Source organism: Drosophila guanche, unplaced genomic scaffold (assembly GCF_900245975.1).
Source record: "Drosophila guanche unplaced genomic scaffold, DGUA_6, whole genome shotgun sequence".
In the NCBI taxonomy this organism is placed as follows: Eukaryota; Metazoa; Arthropoda; class Insecta; order Diptera; family Drosophilidae; genus Drosophila; species Drosophila guanche.
In genome coordinates, this window is record NW_022995744.1 from 12,665,138 (window position 1) to 12,683,451 (window position 18,314).

The 18,314-nt window shown below is 45.7% G+C and overlaps 4 protein-coding genes across 7 annotated transcripts; 2 read left to right on the top strand and 2 right to left on the bottom strand.

Moving 5' to 3' along the window:
- The first annotated feature begins 145 nt into the window (after positions 1-145).
- Positions 146-1,594, top strand: LOC117579560 (leucine-rich repeat extensin-like protein 3). The gene is made up of 2 exons (XM_034265481.1): positions 146-274; positions 337-1,594. Exons 1-2 carry the CDS (start codon positions 272-274, stop codon positions 1,513-1,515), a joined length of 1,182 nt encoding a protein of 393 aa, XP_034121372.1. The 5' UTR covers positions 146-271; the 3' UTR covers positions 1,516-1,594.
- A 957-nt stretch (positions 1,595-2,551) lies between these two features.
- LOC117579464 (proline-rich extensin-like protein EPR1) lies at positions 2,552-3,602 on the top strand. The gene is made up of 2 exons (XM_034265352.1): positions 2,552-2,596; positions 2,665-3,602. Exons 1-2 carry the CDS (start codon positions 2,594-2,596, stop codon positions 3,484-3,486), a joined length of 825 nt encoding a protein of 274 aa, XP_034121243.1. The 5' UTR covers positions 2,552-2,593; the 3' UTR covers positions 3,487-3,602.
- A 2,758-nt stretch (positions 3,603-6,360) lies between these two features.
- LOC117579485 (translation initiation factor IF-2) lies at positions 6,361-7,664 on the bottom strand. 2 transcript variants are annotated; one of them, XM_034265383.1, is made up of 3 exons: positions 7,576-7,664; positions 6,897-7,256; positions 6,361-6,570 (listed from the first exon to the last, which is right to left on the bottom strand). In XM_034265383.1, exons 1-3 carry the CDS (start codon positions 7,576-7,578, stop codon positions 6,514-6,516), a joined length of 420 nt encoding a protein of 139 aa, XP_034121274.1. In that variant the 5' UTR covers positions 7,579-7,664; the 3' UTR covers positions 6,361-6,513. The 2 variants fall into 2 exon arrangements, with proteins under 2 accessions (XP_034121274.1, XP_034121275.1); XM_034265384.1 differs by having other exon boundaries at positions 6,361-6,673.
- An 8,482-nt stretch (positions 7,665-16,146) lies between these two features.
- LOC117579867 (extensin) lies at positions 16,147-17,914 on the bottom strand. 3 transcript variants are annotated; one of them, XM_034265980.1, is made up of 4 exons: positions 17,751-17,914; positions 17,436-17,678; positions 16,668-17,177; positions 16,147-16,631 (listed from the first exon to the last, which is right to left on the bottom strand). In XM_034265980.1, the coding sequence occupies exons 1-4, from the start codon at positions 17,751-17,753 to the stop codon at positions 16,281-16,283; spliced, it is 1,107 nt and encodes a 368-aa protein (XP_034121871.1). In that variant the 5' UTR covers positions 17,754-17,914; the 3' UTR covers positions 16,147-16,280. The 3 variants fall into 3 exon arrangements, with proteins under 3 accessions (XP_034121871.1, XP_034121872.1, XP_034121870.1); XM_034265981.1 differs by having other exon boundaries at positions 16,147-16,697; positions 17,121-17,177; positions 17,751-17,913; XM_034265979.1 differs by having other exon boundaries at positions 16,147-17,177; positions 17,751-17,913.
- Between the last annotated feature and the right edge of the window lie 400 nt (positions 17,915-18,314).

Genomic DNA, 18,314 nt, shown 5'->3' on the forward strand with positions numbered 1-18,314 from the left:
CGATGGATCACACACAAGTTCATGAAAAGCTCGAAGAGTGTGAAGAAAACCGAACCAAAAATTATGCACCGCTTGGCCTGGCCTTTGTGCACAAAAAACGTATGCTGATTGCTGTCCAAACTGAGGAGATGGAGTGCGAGTTTGAAGTTCGAGTTGGAGTTCGATTGGAGTATAAAAGAAGCGACCATCGACGATAGTGACATTACTTGAAGCCGCCAGCAAACGGCAGCAACATCATCATCAACGCAGCAAAGGAATACAAACCAACGGAATGGTAAATGTCTGGACACATCCTCGTTGGCGAAATGGAGTTATAATTATTCCCTTTTCCTGCAGAGACCCTTGCTGATCCTGTTGGCCGTGGCAGGCCTTGCTGCTGTCTGTGTCCGTGCGGATGTTTCCCATCTGTTTGGTGGTGGTGGCGGTGGCTATGGACACGATCATCATGATCATCACGATCACCACGATCACCACGATCATCATGATCATCACGATCATCATGATCATCACTACGATCCCCATGCCCACTCGCACGGTGGATTATCGCACGATGGTCCTCATGGGCACGCCGGTCTGCACATAGATCTGCACTACCAGCAGGAGCCCCACCATCATCACCATCATGTGGAGCCGGAGGCCAAGTTCAACATTCCCAGCGGCTACAGCTATGGCGGACCACCGCCGGCACCCAAGAGCCGTTACCTGCCGCCAGCACCAAAGGCCAGCTACCTGCCGCCAGCGGAGAAGCCCCGCCAGAAGTATTTGCCACCCAAGGCGTCGCTGCCACCTCCACCACCACCTCCGCCCAAGGCCAGCTACTTGCCGCCCTCCAAGCCGGAGGTGAAGTATCTGCCTCCTGCACCTGCACCTGCACCCAAATATCTGCCTCCTGCACCTGCGCCAAAGTATCTGCCTCCCGCGCCTGCACCTAAGTACCTGCCTCCCGCGCCTGCACCCAAGTATCTGCCACCCTCTCCACCTGCACCGAAGTATCTGCCCCCTAAGGTCGCTCCCAGCTTGCCGCCACCACCTCCACCACCGGTTGTGGCGCCCAAGCCAAGCTACTTGCCTCCTGCCCAGCCGGAAAATAATTATCTGCCACCCGCTCCACCGGCCAGCAAGTATCTGCCCGCCGAGGAGCCCGTGGCCAGATATCTGCCACCCAAGGTAGCTCCCAGTCTGCCACCGCCACCACCTAGGCCGGAGACGAGCTATTTGCCACCCAAGCCAGAGTCTAGCTATTTGCCTCCTGCCCCAAGGCCTGAGTCGAGCTATTTGCCACCCAACCATGCGGAGGAGCATCATCACCATGAGCATCAGCACGCGGAGGAGCATCATCACCATGAGCATCAGCACGCGGAGGAGCATCACCACCACCAGCATGAGCATCAGCCGGAGATTGACTTCCACATTCCCATACCCTCGTATGCTTTGCCCCTGCAGTCGGGGAGCCACAGCCATGTGCCCGAGCACGCCTATCAGTACAAGCCGCCACTGCGTCGCTTCAGGCAGTAAGCCACGCCCCCTCCCCAAACCTCATAAGTGCTGCATCTAGTTATAAGTTTTTGCAAATTAAAATCATTTAAAAACGAAACGAAACCAAAGCAACACCCAAGACACCGGCTGAAATATTTCACCAATCCATTGTTTGAGTGACGCTTTCGACAGCCGTCAGCCGCTCAAGGTCGAATCTATTAAAGACATTTAGCCAGAGGTACGAAAAAGGGACACACACAGACAGACAGACAGATAGACAGGCTCTGCTCCATGGTTTGGAAATTGGATCTTGGATCTTGGAACTGTCCATGCGCGACCCCCAAAAATGGATTGCGGCCAATCAACCGAGGGAGCCACAGTCTTCAGTCTTTCAGCACCTGCAGCTGTCTATAATTATTTGCGTTTAGGAATGAAAAATGATGTTCAGCAGAGATATATATATAGATATTGATTACAAAAATACTCAAACTAACACACAAAATTTGATAATCGCGGGCCGGCAGCTATCAAAGTCTCTCCACTGACCTCTTTTAGCGAGCGCTTTGCACAGAGATGGAGTAAACGTGAAGTAGGGCAAACTAAACTAAACTAAACTAGACGGCAAACGAATACTCTTTCTTGGGGTATCTAAACCGGAAGTTTGGGAACCCCTAAATGGGTTCTCCCACAGACAAAAATTGTCTCCCAAATAGTTTTGCAAGCGCAGCAGCAGACATAAAACCCAACAGGTTTAATGACTCTTAGCCATAAAGAGCTCTGTCTTCTCTCCATAAAAACAAAAGCCCCAACGCAACGAGAGAGATGACTGCGAATTAAGATATTTCGATTCAATAAAACAATGAAATTCCGCAACGAATAGCGGCTGCTGCCAATGTGTCTTGGCTGACAGCCACCGGCGTCACACCATCATCTGGATTTTAGAGTCTGAGACTGATACTGCCAGAGCGTCGCTGTCGACCGCTCTAACGTCTGGTGTCGCTGTTCTCGCCGCGCGTCAGCTCTAACTGTATAAATAAAGAAGCACTTGCCGGAAACTGTATCATTTCGGGAGTAGCAGTCGTCGCAGCGAGAACTTAACATTCATTTGGACTATAAAATGGTTTGTTCAACGCTTTAAATGCTCATTGAGAGAACGAATCCTCATGTTAATGTCTTCCTGCTCTACAGAAACTCCTGATCCTGGCTGTGTGTGGCCTTGCGCTGGTGGCCGCTGATGTCTCGCATTTGTTTGATCACGATGATCATCACGATCATCCCGGCTACAACTATGAGCCACCGAGTGTGCCCTTTGAGTTGCCCACACCTGGACCATCCTATCTGCCACCGGAACCCGTGACGGCTCGTGTGATTGCTCCTGTGCCGTCTTACTTGCCACCGATGCAGCCGGTGACGAAGCCAACGCCGATTTACTTGCCTCCCCAGTCATCGGTGAAGCCTGAGCTGCCTGTTGTCAGGACACCCAAGCCTTCGTATCTGCCTCCACCACCGCCAGTTGTGAAGGTTGTGACGCCCAAGCCTTCGTATCTGCCACCCCCACCGCCGGCTGTGAAGGTTGTGACGCCAAAGCCTTCGTATCTGCCTCCACCACCGCCGGCTGTGAAGGTTGTGAAGCCAAAGCCCTCGTATCTGCCTCCACCACCGCCGGCTGTGAAGGTTGTGACGCCAAAGCCCTCGTATCTGCCTCCCCCACCGCCGGCTGTGAAAGTTGTGCCTCCTCCTAAGCCCTCCTATCTGCCACCTGCAGCTCCCATTGTGAAAGTTGTGCCACCCAAGCCCGCCTATCTGCCTCCCCCAGTGGCACCCGTGGTAGAGCAGCCAGAGCCGGAGTATCTGCCGCCCTCGAAGCCGACCTTCAAGATCCCAATCCCCTCCTATGCCGCGCCGCTGGAGGAGCCCGTGAACAGCTATCTACCGCCCCAGGAGATTGTGGAGCCGCACAGCGAGGATGGCTATCACTATGATGCCCCGGCACAGCCTTTCCTCTTCTAAGATATCCACAGAAACCCCTCCCAATCCTTAGCCATTTTATTGTTGTCTGCCAGTGTCCAACGTGTATATACTATAGTTATTTATTAAGTTTTGTAAACGAATAAACCCCTAACACAATGAAAATCCCACATGCCTACATCCTGCTCTTGAACTTGAACTTGAGTTGAGTTCGGGGGAAAATCCTATCAGAAGTATGGCACAGACCAAGCCACGAACTCGACTCAAGAGTGCCAAGAGTGGGGGCAGCATAATTACACTTGAAGGTGTCTAAAAATAGCTGACACTGTGGCAGAACAGTTTCATTCACTGGAAAGACCAAAGTTACAGGCTATTTTGAGTCGTCCAACTATGCTGATGCTCTGCTGGCCAATTCCGGCTTGATTTATGCCCACAGCCACAGCGTGCAGCTCGAGTGAGTAATTGAAGCTGATGCTGAGGCCATAAGCTCTAATTTGATGGCCCGAATTGTGGTTAAGCTTCAATAAACGACGGCTTATAATTTATGGCAATAATTCTTGCCTTGATTGCTGCCCCACAGGCAGGCAGACAATCGCTGGCATTGTTGAAGGTGTGAAGTTTCGCCCTCGACCTCCCCGTAACGGACAGCTTTTAGCATCCTCCCACGCTGATGCTGATGGGTGGATAGAAAGTGAAACTAATGCCATGAGGAAGTTCAAACACATTTGGACAGAGAAGAACATACTCTGGGAATGGAATGGATTGGAATGGAATGGCCACTGCGTGTGTTGAGAAAATGAATTGCTTTTATGCAAATCAGATTGCATGATCTAATAGTTGATTATGGAATGGCTGGGAACCCGTTTCTGCTGCCTCTGCCACCCTCAAATTAATACGATTATTACGCTTATCTTTCGTTTAAGTGCCTCAAAAATGATTTACTTTAAGAGCGCGTATACGTTTGTTGCTCTTAGTAGCGCCCGTTTAAATAAACATGTCCCATAAATTATCGAGCTCATCATTGATTTTAGAAAGCCCAGCAACGGATGACCCGAGGCAGGTTCAGATTCTGTCGTCTAGCCTGTTTCCGATCTAAACACTGCCACTAATGAAACGAAACCATTTGTTTCCTCGTTTTTCGCTGTTTCTGTGCTATGGTAATTATTTTTCATTGATGCATTCGAATTCGTTTTTGCGCAGAATGCTAGTTGGAAGATGTGTGAATTCTAGGGAGACAGCATTTTGGTAAAAATATACAAAATTGTAGTAATTATACATAAATCACTTACTTCAATTTATTTAATTAAATTCAAAGATTTTCATATTTTTTACCACAAATATTTTAATAAATTTTGAATTATATAATTAACAAAAACTATTTTTGTTTTTGGGTCTGGTTTAGAGCTTAATAATACATATTAATAATACATATATTATACATAATAAACTTAGTTCATGAATTTATTTATTTTAATATTTATTAACATTTCGTTTTTTTTTAATTACAGAAAAATTCTCAGTTGTGATGGAAAAAAGGTACATATTTCACAGTAATATATTTCTTTTATTATTTTTAAATGTTTTAAAATGTATTTTAATACAAATAAGTTTTTATTTTGAGCCAAAAATGTCTTGGGTCGAATCAGTTGTTCAGCTTTCATCACTAGTTCCACTTTTAACTGTCAGCTTTTGGGCAAACAAAATAGTTAGGAATATATCCGCCCAAAAGTATGCCTTAAAAAGTCTCAGAGCACGCGTATAACAGTTAATTTCATGCTCCAATTTTCGTTTCCAAAAATTAACCTTTAGGCAGCCGCAATTATTATTAAAATAATTAAATTAAAGCAGCAAAAAAAAATAGATAATGCTCAGAAAATAATACATGGTAGATGCGCAAAAATCATGTTAATTGAAGTTTAATTAATTCCGGCATGGATCATTTTTCATAATCCATTGCCTTGACAATGCCACAAGGGAAGGGGCTGTTGTAACAACTTGTGTAATTAATAACAGAAGCGGCAAGGCCGCAAAAATTATAATTGCCACTTGACTGACTGACTGATCGAGGAGTCCAGTACGAGACGAGACGGAAGCTGTCATCGATGCGATGGCACACAAAGGAGTGGGCCAGCCAGCCAACCAGCGAACAAGCGATTGAGACCCAGTTTGTCATAGTTCGTAGAAAATAAGAGTCAAATCTGCTAATGCCCCTGAATTGAAGCCGAGGCAGCAAGGCAATCAGATTGACAATCAATCCATCAATCAAATGCGCATTGTCTCAATGGCCACCCGTGCGGATTGAACCTCTTCAAATGGAGTGTTTACACTTCAGTTTCGGTTTAGTCTTTCGGTTTGTGGCTTTTATTTTTGGAGACAATTTAGCAGGTTTTAGCAGAAGCTTAAACCGGTTCAATTTAATGTATTTTGAAAGTATTTTCAGTAGATTTATGTATTTCTATATCTATATCTATTTATTTTTATTTTTATATTTTTGTTGGCTAGAGTTTCGGTTTTGGTTTACGAGCCGTCAAGACTCGTGCAAGAACCTGCATAAATAATTATTTCTAATTAGCTCGAAGAAGCCACACACCACTTAAGTTTGCCACGCAACAGAGACGGAAATTATTCCCCAGACATAACCATCGAATTGGATGGCTAATAAGACGGACCTCAGTGCGCAGAAAGGTACTACGAACGAGAGTGCCAGAGCTTCCGTATGCAAATGTTTATCCCAAAATTCTTGTTGCCATGATTAATGATGTTCCCCAATCAAATTGAGAACGGATCCTCATTGTGGATACATCTTTCGACACACTTAATCCGTGCTTTGATGAGCTGTGAATATTATAATTCAATGGCGTTGCTGCCTGCCTCCCCCCCTGCGGCCTGGCCTTGGCTGATGAATGAAATATTCGCTTTGATTTTTGTGGATTTTTTTTTATCATTTTTACAAATAATTTACGTTTATTTACGCGTGCGTACATTACTTGGAACATTCAACAATAACTGAATACTTGGGTCTTAGAACAACGTCTTCATCATTTGTCTCTTTGTACTTTTGCTCTTTTTTTATGCTTTCTTGGCTTGGCTGCTGCTTGTTCGTTGCTCGTTCTTTGATGTTTCGTTCTAGGATTAGGATTGTTGGTTAGGATAGATTCGATAGTTGGATAGATTTTTGTAGAAGGGTTTGTTTTCAGTGCGTGGTAATGTGCGTGGGTATAGGTTAATGCTTGATTCGAGCAGTGGATTGGGTTTGGTTTTTGGAGAGTCGTTTCGGGCAGGTGTGAAGTGTGGAGGGGTGCATGTGCGGGTGCGGTGGTAGAAGAAAGAAAACAGCAAAATATAGAGAGAGGATAGATTATTAGGATTATTATCGAACACTTGTTTAAATATGTATAGAGGATATATGCTGCTCCATCTTAGTAGCGGCGCAGGCGGTAGAAGCGTCTTACATAGACTGGACGACGGTACTGGTAGCCGCTCCTGCTGTTGAACGAGTGTCCCGCCAGCTGCTGCTGCTGGGGCGGCAGATACTGCACACGCTGTGCAATGGGCTGTGGCTGCGGCTGCTGCTGGATGAATGCCTGCTGAACGGCCACGGGACGAGCAATGGGACGTGCAATGGGCGCAGCAAACACTGGCCGCGGGGCCGGGGCAGGAGCGGCGGCAGCTGGCAGTGGCTCCTCAATGTCAATGTACTCCGGTTCTGGTGTGGCAATATCCTGTGGATTGGGTCCCTGTGTGGCCGAATCCGGCAGCTGGGCACCAGCAACAACGCCCACAAGGGCCAAGGCCAACAGCATGAAGAATTTCTGCCGAAGAAGGAAAGAGAGAGGAGGGAAAACACTTGTCAGATTTATTTTGGAGTCATTCTATTTATGGAGCCGCTGGGGTGTGAAGCGCCAAGAGACACTCCAGCCACGGTCAGTTGTACACTTGAGTTGAGGGTTGGGCCAGGCGGCACTCCAATTGATTTATATTTGGATTGAAATGTTCTTTGTTGTTTTTATTTTTTATTTGCCATTTTACACATCACTTAGGGTTTCCTTATTGTGGTTTTCAGTCTATATCCTTCTTAGAATTTAATGCACTTGTGGGGTGGATTCATTATCCTTTATCCTGTTCACATACCATTTTTATTTGTTTTTTATTTAATTGAATTTCACGAAATTTTCTCGAGCAGATGAGCGGACGAGCAATTTACACTTAAGAAGTTCAAAGCACAAATGATGATGAGCTGGTCAGTTGGTTGGAAATTTATACTATATCTGGTCTGCTGGATGGTGGCTATGGGTCTGGGTCTGGGTCTATTCGGTCCGGTTCGTTTCAGTTCGGTACGTGGGTCTTGGAGAGACGACGACCGCCAAAAACCCGATGAGACACCAAAAGCAAACCAAACCACAAGCAGCAACGCGTTAGAAATAAGGCAGCAAACAACAACAACAACAAATATTATCAGCAGCAGCAGCTCCCCCTTGAATCAAATCAAAATTTAAATTAAATGAAACGAAACAGAAACAGAAACAGAAATGGAATCAAATGAAGAGAGGCTGCTAGAAGAGTGGTTTGCTTTGGGGACCCTTTAGACAATCACTTGGCTTGTCGTCACGAATCACATGACGCACAAATGGACAAAGTTAACAAAGTATTTAAAGAGCGGAGTAGATCCTACAACCCTCCACCTCTCGCCTGAGAGCTCGCTCTGTTTCCCATCAAACGACGCGTGGCTCAGAAAATGAGTTCGTTGCCTAAGTCTTTTGAAATAATTTGCATAACATTTTGCTAGAATAATATTTTTTCACTGAAGTGGCTGGCAGCAGCAGCACTCGACTAATTATGCGAAATTCTACACTCCAGTTCTTGATGTGTGGAGACAGAAAACAAAGTCGGTCCAACATTAATTATTGTATCGGCAGTAGGAGATTGTCTGGTAGCCCAGTCAGCCCTCTCCATTCATACGTTTTGATCGGTTCCAGCAGTTGTCGGGCTGTCTGCTTGTTTGTAGCTTCACTTGACCTCAGCAGGGGCAACAATAAGCAAATTTAACGGCTTTCGGGGGCATACGCGTACAACATTTCCGTTTCTCGTGTGTGTCTGTGTGTGTGGGGAAATACATTCACCTGCCAACAGTCGAATCGAATCGACACTCGAGTGGAGACCCAAAAAAAGATGCAGTGCCAATAAAAATGATTTGTTCGATATCAAGGCTATGCCACGGCGATTAAGTGGCACAAAACACAGGAAGTGCTTAAGCTAAATTCGGCCAAAAAACATTGTAAAGATGTTAACATAAAACCCACCTGAAAAACTACTCCAAGTTCTTGGTCTGTTGGTGGCCTGTGACATCATTTTTGGTGCCTTTCACCTGCTGCTGCATTGATTGATGGTGTGTGTGTGTTTCAACGGGCCAACAGATGAGACACCTAGCGGAGTTCTGTGTATTTTTACGGTTATTAGAAAATTTAAAATGTAATTAATAACGCTTTTGGCTCGCTGGCTGACTGGTCGCTGGCTGACTGGTCGCTGGCTGACTGTCGTATTAGAATTCGCCTCTGTGAGATAACCAAACAAAGCAGAGATTTTGGCCATTGTCTATTGCGTCAACGCTATTTGACTTGCAAAAATGTGTCATTTGTGTACAGCCGAATGGCAACGTTCTATCCGCATAAATCAATCAAGTGTGTGCCAGATTTATGGGGCCACAATCTACCCTCGCCTCCACAATAAATGTAGTTCACCGATAATAACATTTAAATCAGCAAACTTTTATTTATGCTAATGCCAACATATCGATATTAATATGTTTCTTGATCTTTCCATCACCGAGTCTGTGTCTCGCTGTGCTTGTGGCCGGCACCAACGCTTTTTGACCGTATTTGCATACGGCAGACGACATCAGAGTCCAAGTGAATCAAAAGCCATGAGCTGCGCCATTCGCCGGAGAATCTTAACTAAATGCCGGCAATAGAATATTGTCTTTATTTATGACTCTGCTCGCTATCGAGAATCGATTAGACTTCACGTGCCTGCCAGGAAGGGGTTCGGCGGGGTTCGTTTGTATCTGGTTTTAGTTTTCATTCCCATTTATTTCGCATGCGACTTGTTGTCCGGGCTTAAACACGAGTCTGCCTTTGTCTAGGCTGGTGCGTGTGTTTACATGCGATCCTTGCCACCTGATAGCCCGAACCAACAAAAGATCTTCATTTGTTGAAGTGAGACACTCCCCGTTTTCTAGCTGCCGGTTTTTTGTGTTGGCTTGACATTTAAATAACAGGGCGGCGGCGCATGTGAATAGAACAAAAACAAATTAAACATTTGAAGCATTATTTTTTTGTATTAATAAAAGCACTCAGTTAAGAGGATTTAAATATTTGTGATATTATAATTGGATTTTTATAGGGGAAATACATTTAATATTCCAAGCAAATATTTTGTATATTTTAGTGTAATTTTTAAATGTTAAAAATAAATATATTTCATGTAAATTTAATATTTTATACTCGTAGATATTTATTTTATTGTTTTTGTATTTTACAATTATTAATTTTTAATTATTTAATTGAATTTTTCAAAGTATTTTAATTTTTATTCAAATTAATTCTATTTATTTTCACTTTTTTAATACATAAAATGGTTACTTAAACATTCAATTTAACTATTTTTATTTTTAATTTTTTTTAAATATTTTTTTATTATACAAACATTTCTCTCAGTGTAGTAGTAAAACCCCCAACAAGAATACAATCTTTATACGTAACGTTCAAGTCAAGGTTTAATCTAAGTTCTTTTTAGATGCTTTGCATCAAAGTTATCGTATGATTGGCTTCGCCTGCGTTAAGATTCTCAAGCCAGACACATTCCTGTCTCTTTTTTGTGTTCATAAAGATTCTCAAGTAAATATTTTTGAGGCATTTTTCGTGTGTTTGTACAAGCTTCCGCACATTCACTGGCGAAACAGGCCAGAGACAGAGCCCAGAGCACACAGCCAGCGTCACAGCAGTATGAATATTCAATAAATAACGCAGAAAATGTATAACAAAAAAATAGGCAAACAGCAAAACAAATATATCATCTGCAGCAGAGACAATGGCGAACTGTGGTGGAAATAATTATTTCAAAACGATTGCCAAAGCTGTGGGCATGATCTAGGCACAAAAATATTTATTGCAACACCTCTCGACATCGGAGAGGGGCGCACTTGACAGATTTATAACTGCCTCAATAAATTGTCTTTAAATAGACAACAAACTGGCCGGCCGAATGCTCAGTCTCGTTTCCGGGGGAGTGATATAAATTATTAAACAATTATCGTCCATCAGAAACTTGACCTACACTGGATGCCAAAAGCAGATCGCTGTCCGTCTCTGTCGGTTAGAACAAAAACTTGTTTGTCTTGATTCGTTTGAGGCAGAGTGTCGGGTTCGATTATTAGAGGTAGATAAATAGATAGATTCTGGTTCCAGTCAATCCTGTGACTGTCACAGACAAACCGGCGTGGTGGGACGGGCACACGCGCCCAGTGAAAGCCGCCGCCACAGGAGACTAAGAAGAACGTTAAAATTGAATGGGAAGCATAAATTAGTTATTACAATTAGCTAGAAACGAAATAAAATAAAGCTCATTGGGAATATAATGAACAGGGGAATGAGAATGGAAGGGAGAACTCTGACGCTGACCAAGAATTTGCCAACAAAAGACAAAAGACAAAAGAGATGACTCCTCTCATCTAATCATTGTTTAACTTAATAATTAGTTTTTAATTCTGTCTGCTCATAATTTGCAGCAACAAATAATACAAAGCGATAACCGCCCGAGGGGCAATGCCGTGCGACGTGTCGGTGGCTTTCAGCCAAAAGCAATTTACTCGATTTTGGCACCTTTGGGCCAGCTGGCTGGCAGGCTGCCTGGCTCGTGCCACCGTTAAGACAAACACTTTGAACTTTGCCTGCGACTATAATCAATAATAATTGATATGGGCTGCGTTCTCCAACGCTCAAGCTAACAAAGAAGACTCTGGGAATATTCTCATAAAATATAAAATCTCAGTTTATACCCCCCCCCCCCCCCCATAAAAACTTAATTGATTTTCGATTTTCGGTTAGTTTTAGTGGTAAAACCATTTAGAAATCGTTTAGATATGTTGTGAGTGTAAAGTGGGGATTAAAAAGAGATCCAAAAGAGAACTTGTTTCTATCACAAAACAAATCTGAAAGTTTTGTAGACTTTTTAGACTGTTTTTATCGTTGATTTATTAGCCCTAGCCAAAGCAGGCATACCCCAAAAGATACTCTTTAAGATGCTGTAAGCGATTCCGACAAACTGACAAATTGCTGCCATAAAATGTGTAAATACAAATTAATGGATTAGATTAGAAGACAATCTGTGGGGAGCATCATTCAATAAGATTTCATTCATGCTAGATCTAGATCTAGTTTGATGTATGACGAACCGCCAACCCTGACATTGAAGGCAGCTTAACCCGTTCTAGCAAAAATTCTATTAAATATATATCGTAGAAGCCATTCGAGTCAATTTGCACAAATGAAAATGCTGATTATTATGTGAGTCTGACTCGCGGACGCGGACTCTCTGGCCATTAGCAGGAACCTGTTTATCTATGGCACGTTTTTATTTGATTATTTGGCAAAGCAATAATGTCGTTGATTATCTTGATGATGATGATGATGAGGAGGACGGTTCTTGTGGCCGCCCGCCGCTCTGTCTGCCGCGTTGGTCTGTTAGATTCATTCTTGGCCAGTTCCATCTGCAGTGAGCCAACCACTGGCTACATTTTGTGTCTTTTTTGTGTTGAACCAACTGCTATGACATTGTTTTTCGATATGCGAAGATATGCCGTTTGCTGCGCTTTGTTTGTTTTATTTTGTTTTATTTTCTTTTATTTGTTCGTGGCGTGTAAGGCCAAGGTCAAAATTTGTAAAGAGATTGTAAGCATTGGAGATTAAGCAGAGATCTACGTGTATATTTGTGTATATTTGACTTTTCAATCGGATTGGATTGCCTTTGCTGCTGACTGCTGGCTGCTGGCTTCTGCATTTGCATTTTGTTTCAAACTGAAGTTGCCCATTGTCAGATATTTGCTGGTTGATGTTTTGACATCCATTATGGATTGGTTTGACAAGTGCTGTCAGTGCTCAAGTCGCAAGCGACCCACATCGAGGGACGTTGCCATCTAGCCATCGATGAATATTTGCCGTTAATAGCTTCACACCAGCCAGCAGTCAGTGAGTAAATTTGCGTAACAAAAGCCGCCTTCTGTGGCTGCTTTGTCCGTGCATGAATGAAACGAACTGGACCGAGTCGGAGTCTCTAATCTAGTTGTCTTCATAGTTTGTCGCCTCTATGGCAGTATTTTCTATGCATCTGCGGTGCGTGTGTCCGGCCCCTGCCTCTGATTAATGTTGGCGTTCGTTTTTGTAATTAAATTTTTAATTTTAATAGAGCATGCGAATGCCTTGGTATTATGCTAATCACTGGCGCCCACAGCCAACTGCAAAATCTTTTAAAGCATTTACAAAGGCAATCGTACCCCCCCGAACTCCAGCCAAAAAGGCTTAGCGGTATTATTGTCTGAGCCATAATTGCCCATTTTGGCAGCTAAACGATATTGTTCACGCTCAAGAATCGCTCAAGAAAACGTTTTTAATCGACAAAATTCGCTGCTGCCAATCGCCAGCAAATCGTGGATGTTGTTTGTTTCTTTTTGTTTATTTTTGCAGAGATTTTTGATTTATTTGCAGCCACTCTTGGACTGCTCGTCGGGAAGGTTAACAGTTGTTAAACATCTATTAAGCAATTGATTAATTTATTGTTAATGCGCTGCGAGCATGCGACGAACCTCTCAACCCGAACGTGAACCCTTGGCACTGGGACAGGGGATTGCTTGTGTGGCGGCTAGGGGCACAAAATACAGAAAATTATACAGAAAATCTATTTATTTTGCATGCAGACAGACACATTAATTAAGACATCAATTGTCTTAAATCAAAGTGCTGCATATATTCATTCGCAGCTAGATTACTCTGCTTCATGGGAATTATTTAAAAATAGATTGCGATTAACCTTAGTTGGGCAGAGTTTTGGTATGCGGAGAGCGGTGAGCTATAAGCTGAAAATGGTGACCCAAGTGAGTAAACGATGGGTAAACAATATTTTGTAAGTGTTGTTCTTTAAAAGGATAAACTTTGGTGAACAATTTTGTTGCTGAAATAAATTTTTAAAATTTTATACTAAAAAGTGTTTCTGATTTTAATAATTAATAATAGATTGCCATTTTAATATTATAATAAAATGTTTCTGGATTAAAATTGAATCAAATTCTGCTAAAGATTATTGTCGCTCCCCCAAAAAGCTTTCAACGACATCAAAGCTCAGATCTAAGTCGCATTCAAAGCACAGCTTTGATTTATCCCAAACCCCAACCCGCGCTACAAATTCTGCAATAAATTTAACCAAATTGAAAGCTCCCAATAAACTCTTCCTTATAGCATAAGTTTCTGCTGTAACTGTGACCCACAGTCACTCAATCATGCTTGTGCAAGCCGCCGACAACCAGTTGCATGCGTGAATGATTTCTGTAGTTTTTGCCGCTCTGTGCCGGCTGCTCCACTTGAACATTTCATATTTCTTTTGGCCGTCTACACAAATCATCGTGCGCAATGTTGGCTGCAAAACCGTTTAAATGCGTTGCGAGTGCCGCTTGTACACAGAGCAGACAAAAAGCACAACAAAACTATGAGAAGAATAGAAAAAAAAACCATGGAGTTGAAACGATGCCAAGGGCAATTTCGCCTGTGATTGATTTACAGGAGAGTGAAGTCTGGCGCAATGCACAATTCGTTTGGACGTGAATCACATTGCGTATGCTTAATGTGCTTCGAGTGGAGGTGGAACAGGTGTGTTGCTGTTGCTTCTGCCGCATAAATCACACTGTGTGACTTTATTGAATGTCTATTAAGTCATAATTATAATTTGTCCATTAATAATTTCGATTAGCTGCTGTCGGAATCATTTTTGAAGAATTAATTAGAAATTTGAGATGATCGAAGACGCAGAAGACGCAGAAGACGCAGAAGGAGGAGGCAGATGGCAGATGGGTTGAGAGATTTGGGGAATTTCGCCTTCGGGTAAGAATTATTTTTATTTTATTTTTTATTTTTTTGATTAAATATTTAATACTCGCGTGTTGCGTGTTGTTTAATTCGTTTGATGGCGAGTCAGAACAGAACTGAATATTAATAACTTGTTTGGGAAATTTACACCCGGATGATGCCCGGTTGCCCGCTCAACAGAATCTTTCTCACAGAAACAACGTTTGTCACTCACCTCTCCCCCAACGGTCGTTAGAGCTGAAATCACCTAAGGTCAGCAGGTTGATTTGCCTGCCAAACGAACTTGTTCTTGTTCTTGTTATTGATTTTCAACTTCTACAAACTAAAACTAAATCTCAAAAATATCTCACTTAATTATTGAAGCAAACAATGCGTGGCGAATCTTTTGTCAGGCCAAACAAAAATCTTTTGAAGTATGCTCCGCCCGATATGCTGCTGTAATCCATAAATCACGCAAAAAAGGCACAGATCTAAGTGCAGCTGGTGCTGGTGCTGGTGCTGGTGCTGGTGCAGAGTGCTGACAACATAAATCACACCCAAGCCAAGCCACTCGTTAAGACGTTAATCAAATGGCAATCCGTTGGCTAGGGCGCTAGGAGTCGACTCAGAGTCCAGCAATATTGAAGGCCGTTTTCGTACTAGATGCTTATGTAATTAGTGGCACACACAGAGGGAGAGAGACCAGACCCCAGACTCCAGACCCTATGCCAGCCAAGAGTGGAAAATTGTTGCACAATTCCCAACTGCCGCTGCAGTTTTTTTTCTCTCTTTATTTATATATTTTTTGGGCAGCCTAATGAAGTTGCCATGGCTGGCAGACAATTTATTGACTAAGCTACTGACATATTGAGTAAATGACTGATGAACCTGATGACTGGCTGCATGACTGACTGACTGATAGGTTGACTGAGTGATTGACTGTGTGACTGGCCGACAGCTTGTGGGAATAAAGTCGTCGTCTCTGATCGGCGATCGATACGCTCGTTCATATTTATTTTTTGGCTGCACTTAGACGGCAGAGGCAGAGGCAAGCACCTTGAATGCAGCAGCAGCAGCAGCAGCAGCAGCAGCTACCCATTTATGGGCTCGTAATGTTGCCATTGCAGCTACCGGCTATGGCTATGGCTCTCTGGCTGGCACTCTGGCAATCTTTATGGGCTTTCGCATATAGTCATAATAGGTTTATAGATTCGCCAAAGCATCAAATAAACATTGACTGCTGGGTCCCGGGAGAACGCTTCACGGCTGCTTGACGCTCGCGGAATTTCCGCCTCTGGCAGAACGAGTCGTCGTCTGATTCTGATTTATGGCGCCCCCGGATTTGATTGATTTGACCCAACCAGCTGGGCGGAGAGTTTCAGGCAGTTGCAGTTGCAATTGCAATTGCAATTGCACTTGAACCGCTGATATTTTGGCCAGTGCCATCTGCCGCTGACCATCGCCATGAAGCTCCAAGTCGTCGCCTGAGGCCTGTCAGCAGTCTAGTGACGCGACAGAAGGCCGCCGTTTGCTTCTCCTCTCGCTTGGACATTGACCGCTCCGAATCCCCCGAGCGAGTGATGGATTTTTGGTGTAGATTTGTGTCTTTTTATTTGGATTTAGATTTGTTTTGCCATCGGTTGGGGCTGGGAGGGGTTTGGGTGGGGCAGTGGCTAAATTTTACGAGTACGCGTACAGATTTATATTTAAAGTTGAGACTTTGGAGGCCTAGAAGGTGAACGGCTTGGCTGGCTTGTTGTAGTTGTAGCCATCGGGTCCCAGTGCGCCCGCCTCCTCCTCCTGCCCAGCGCCAGTGGGCGGTGGGCCGTACTCCTGTGTGGGTGGTGCTGGGGGTGCAGGAGGACGTGGCTGATAAGTAGGCGCTGGCGGTGCAGGGGGTGCTGGAGGACGTGGCTGATAGGTGGGTGCAGGTGGTGCTGGGGGTGCAGGTGGGCGCGGCTGATAGGTAGGGCCGGGTGGTGGGTTATAATCCGGAACTGGCGCCGTGGGCTGTGGCTGCGGTGGAGTCACCTCATTCTCGCCCTGTGGTGGCAGATACTCGGCTCCGGGCTGTGGCTGAGGCTGAGGCGGTTGTGGGCGTGGGGGCTGGGGACGTGGAGGCTGTGGGCGTGGTGGCTGCGTTTGTGGTGGCCCGTAGCCGGGAGAGGGCTGGGGCTGAGGCTGTGGTTGAGGCTGTGGCTGTGGCCTAGGGGGAGGTCCATATCCGGGAGTGGGCTGAGGCTGAGGCTGCGGCTGGGGCTGTGGCTGAGGTTGAGGCTGTGGCCTTGGTGGTGGCCCGTATCCAGGAGTGGGTTGTGGCTGAGGCTGCGGCCTTGGAGGAGGTCCATATCCGGGAGTGGGCTGAGGCTGAGGCTGCGGCTGCGGCCTTGGTGGTGGTGGTGGTGGCTGTGGACGCGGTGGTGTGGGACGTGGCTTGGGCTGATCGGGCGGCAGATACTCCGGACCAGGCTGTGGGGATGGCGGCTGTGGGCGCGGCGGCGGCGGCGGCTGTGTCTGGGGTGGACCGTAAGACGGAGCTGGCTGTGTGGGCTGGGGCCGTGGTGGTGCAGGTGGCAGCGTTTGTGGTGGCCCATACGAGGGTGCAGGCTGTGTAGGCTGCGGCTGAGGGCGTGGCGGAGGCTGCTTCTGCGGTGGGCCATAGGAAGGAGCTGGCTGCGTGGGCTGAGGACGCGGTGCAGGTGGCGGAGTTTGTGGCGGACCGTAGGACGGAGCTGGCTGCGTGGGCTGAGGGCGCGGTGCAGGTGGCGGAGTTTGTGGCGGACCGTAGGACGGAGCTGGCTGCGTGGGCTGCGGCTGTGGTGGACCGTAGGAAGGAGCTGGCTGCGTGGGCTGAGGACGCGGCGGTGGCTGCGGGCGCGGTGGTGGCTGCGGACGTGGAGGCTGCGTCTGTGGCGGCGGTCCGTAGGAGGGACCTGGCGCCGAGGGAGCTGGACCCGAGCCTATGCCCGAATCATCGATGTCATTGCCGCTGCCAGGCTGTGGGAAGGGCACCGATGGCTGCTTGTAGTGGTAGCCATCCTCTTGCAGATCCGTGTCCAGGTGGGAGACATCCGCGTGGACTCCAGCCGTCACAAGCAGCGCGGCCAGCAGAGGCACAAGACAGCGCTGCAACAAAGGGAACAGATCGGGAGATCAAAAACTGCCCGGTTCGGGGGCGGGACGAGCTGCGTAACTCACCATTTCTGCTGCGGATTTTCCGAGTTTTTCCGCACACAAACACAGAGACACAGAAACGCGAAACGAAGAGCGAAAACTATTACCGGTTTCGGTTGAGGAAAATGATTTATCCACTTGGCCCGGGAGCTGAAGCTGAAGCTGGAGCGACGTCTTCGTTGCAAAATCAGAAAATCGAATGATGCCCAAATGTTCTCCCTTGGCGCATTTATACCTCAGAGCCACAGCCAGAGCAGCCCCTAAGCGGCGCTTTCGGTCGTACAGACATGCCGAGGCTTTGAGTCAGCCAAGACGAGACGAGTTTTGGGCCCAGTGGGACGGTTGGTCGGTCGGTCGGTCGGTCGGTCGATCGTCATCGTTCGTCGTAGTCGCTGTAGTCGTCGTGATGCTGCAACCTTTGATGTAGCCACAGACGAGAAGCTGTACATAGATAGCTGTACACACAGCGAGAGATAGAGATTCAGATAGATATTTGTAGATCCGAACACGTACTCACATACTCACAAACTCACACATCTGGCGGCTTGTGGCTGGCTGGCTGCTTTTGGCTTGGTAATCAGCGGCGAT